The sequence below is a fragment of the Alligator mississippiensis genome, chromosome 2, assembly GCF_030867095.1.
Source record: "Alligator mississippiensis isolate rAllMis1 chromosome 2, rAllMis1, whole genome shotgun sequence".
Classification (NCBI taxonomy): Eukaryota; Metazoa; Chordata; order Crocodylia; family Alligatoridae; genus Alligator; species Alligator mississippiensis.
In genome coordinates, this window is record NC_081825.1 from 13497276 (window position 1) to 13499891 (window position 2616).

General features: G+C 50.5%; 1 gene segment (V, D, J or C); it reads left to right on the forward strand.

The window, feature by feature from the left end:
• Window positions 1-517: 517 nt before the first annotated feature.
• LOC132248228 (immunoglobulin kappa variable 3-20-like) lies at window positions 518-1457 on the forward strand. The segment is given in 2 exon segments: window positions 518-580; window positions 1009-1457. Coding segments are annotated over 2 exon segments (498 nt in total).
• Window positions 1458-2616: the final 1159 nt, after the last annotated feature.

The following is a 2616-nucleotide window of genomic DNA, read 5'->3' on the forward strand; positions in this document are numbered from 1 at the left end:
AGAAACAAAAGAGAAAATACAATACGCAATCAAAATGTCCTCCTGGTTCAAAATGCTGAATGTGGCTGGACAATCCTCTAGAAAGGCAAAGTTCAGGATCTTGCTCTTTTCTTTACGTTAAACAAGTTTTCTAAGGTGAGGAAAAGGAGCGAAGAGTGAGGAAGTCATTTCCACTACGGCTCCCCGAACACAGGGAGATCACAGCAGCAACAATGTGCCCAGCAGGACTTGGCCGGTATGAATTAAACAACCTGGCACCAAAACAAGTACATTAGCAACCCTCTTCCCACCCACTTGTGACAAATACCAGCTCAACATGAAGCGAAGCAGCTTCGGGAACCTGCTGTGTCTCCCCCTTCAACACCACCTGCCTTTCACAGCTGATTTTTAGATCACTTGCAAATCATCTCTGAGCCAAATTTGCATGTTTTACACCCAGTCAACGCCCTCCACATGCTCAGAGCCAGTATAAGTGCTCCAGGGCACTTGGTCCAGACTGATGATCGGTGCAGGCCAGGCACACGTACCAAGATGGCATCACTGGCTCCCCTGCTCTGCCTCGTGGTGCTCTGGGCCCAGGGTAAGCAGCAAACTCAGAGGGAAGTAGCTTCATTACACCAAATCCATCCTTTCCACAGAAACAAAAAGTTCTAAAAATTGGGTTTATCAGGTGCTTAAAACTGCTCAGAGAAATGCACCCCCTTAGAAGGGAGGGACTGCAATTACTTCATCTCTGTGACCGGGATCCAAAGCACATAGGAGTGAACATTAGTTTTTCTCTGGATGTCCACGGGCTGAGGCTGTTACTCTACATGAGCAATGAAGAAAGGACTAGAAGGAAAAGAGCACTTCTGGGTGCACGTTACCATTTCAGCCAGGAGACAAACGTGCTTTATTCTGTATGAAAGCACACAGGGAAGATTGCCAAAGCATCCAGATTGTCCAGTGGGACTCATGCATAGACGGATGCAGGCACTATGTTAACTCAACATTTGTTTTTACTTCTAGGTTCCTCCGGGCAGATTGTGCTGACTCAGACCCCACAGTCCCTGGCGGTGTCTCCAGGAGATCGAGTGACCATCAAGTGCAAAGCCAGTTCCAGCCTTACTGCTAGTAGTTATCAGTACTTAGCCTGGTACCAGCAGAAACCTGGACAAGCTCCTAAGCTCCTCATCTATGGTGGTTCCACACTGCAGTCGGGAGTCCCAGCCCGGTTCAGCGGCAGTGGCTCTGGCACTGATTTCACTCTCACCATCAGCGGTGTTGAAGCTGAAGATGCTGGAGATTATTACTGTCACCAGTCCCTCAGTGATCCTCACACAGTGATACAAACCCATACAAAAACCTCCCGAGGCTGCACAGCCCAGCACCACAGCTGCTTCCTGAAGAGACACTTACTTGAAAACTTGCTAAACACAATATTGTCTCAGGGGTTTCCCCAGGATGTCAGTGTGTGAGCCACAGATACCATCACGCTGCCCCTGCTGCCCAGCCTGCAGGACAGATGAGCCTAGGGGCGTAGTCCGGGGGAGTTTGCTCCCCAGTCTCAGACATTTCACCCCACCTGAACTAGAGGCTCACATTTTCTTCCAGCATAACATTTATTTTCTTCCTGGAAACCAAGCAATCCCTTTTCCTCCCCAAGGCACAAACACAGTAGACACCGATCAGAGTGACAGCAGGCAGGGTCAGCCTGGGGCTTCACAGGCAGCGGTGCTGCAGGGAGGCCTGGCTCTAGGTGGGACGGCTGCAGAGGCAGCGACAGAGAAGTTCATGATGCTCTCATCACCCAGCATGGCAGATGCAGTGAATGCCACTGGCAGAGTAACAGGGAGCCACACGTGGCATTTCGCTGATATATGCAATAAAAAATAGGAGCATGGACCCTTTGCAGGAGGGCAAGGGGCAGGAGGTGGTGCATTGTCTAGTCTTGGAGAGGAGCCCAGGAGGTTGTGGTAGGAGTTGCTTTATCCAGATCCCCCTTTTCCATTCCCTGGGGCTGGTCTCTACATCTCTCACCCTGCAGTGAGTTTCCTACAGCAGGCTGACTGCACTTGCAAATGCATAAATACTTGCTTTTCTCACAGTATTTCTTCTTTTACACCCAATCATTCAGGTCAGGAAGGAAAAGAGGAGGGGTGGGCAGGCACTGGGAGACCGAGAAGGTGTGTGGCTTCATCCTGGAGGCATTGGCCACTGCTCTGGGTTTGTTCACAGTAAGATTCCCCTCCATCCTCCACCCGCTTCATCCCTTTCAGCATAAAAAAAGCTGGACACATTCACAAGGCACATGCATCACTGATGTCCTTTTCATTTTGGGGTTTCAGTGGGATGGACGGCTGTATTGAGCATGCACTGAACTTCTGCAGGGAGGGAATGAAATACTCACACACACACACACACACACACACACACACACACAGGTTTGTCATCCAGGAGCACATTGGCTTGTAAGGGAGTAGACAGCTGTACAGCACGTGGTGTCTGCAGCCCCTGCTTGGGCCCAGGGAGATACAGTCCCAGGAGGCTGCTTCTCAGATTTCCATGGGAGAATATTGCATATTTCCAACCGGCCTCACAGCCCCTGCTCCGGGCAGGCATCGCTGGTACCTACAC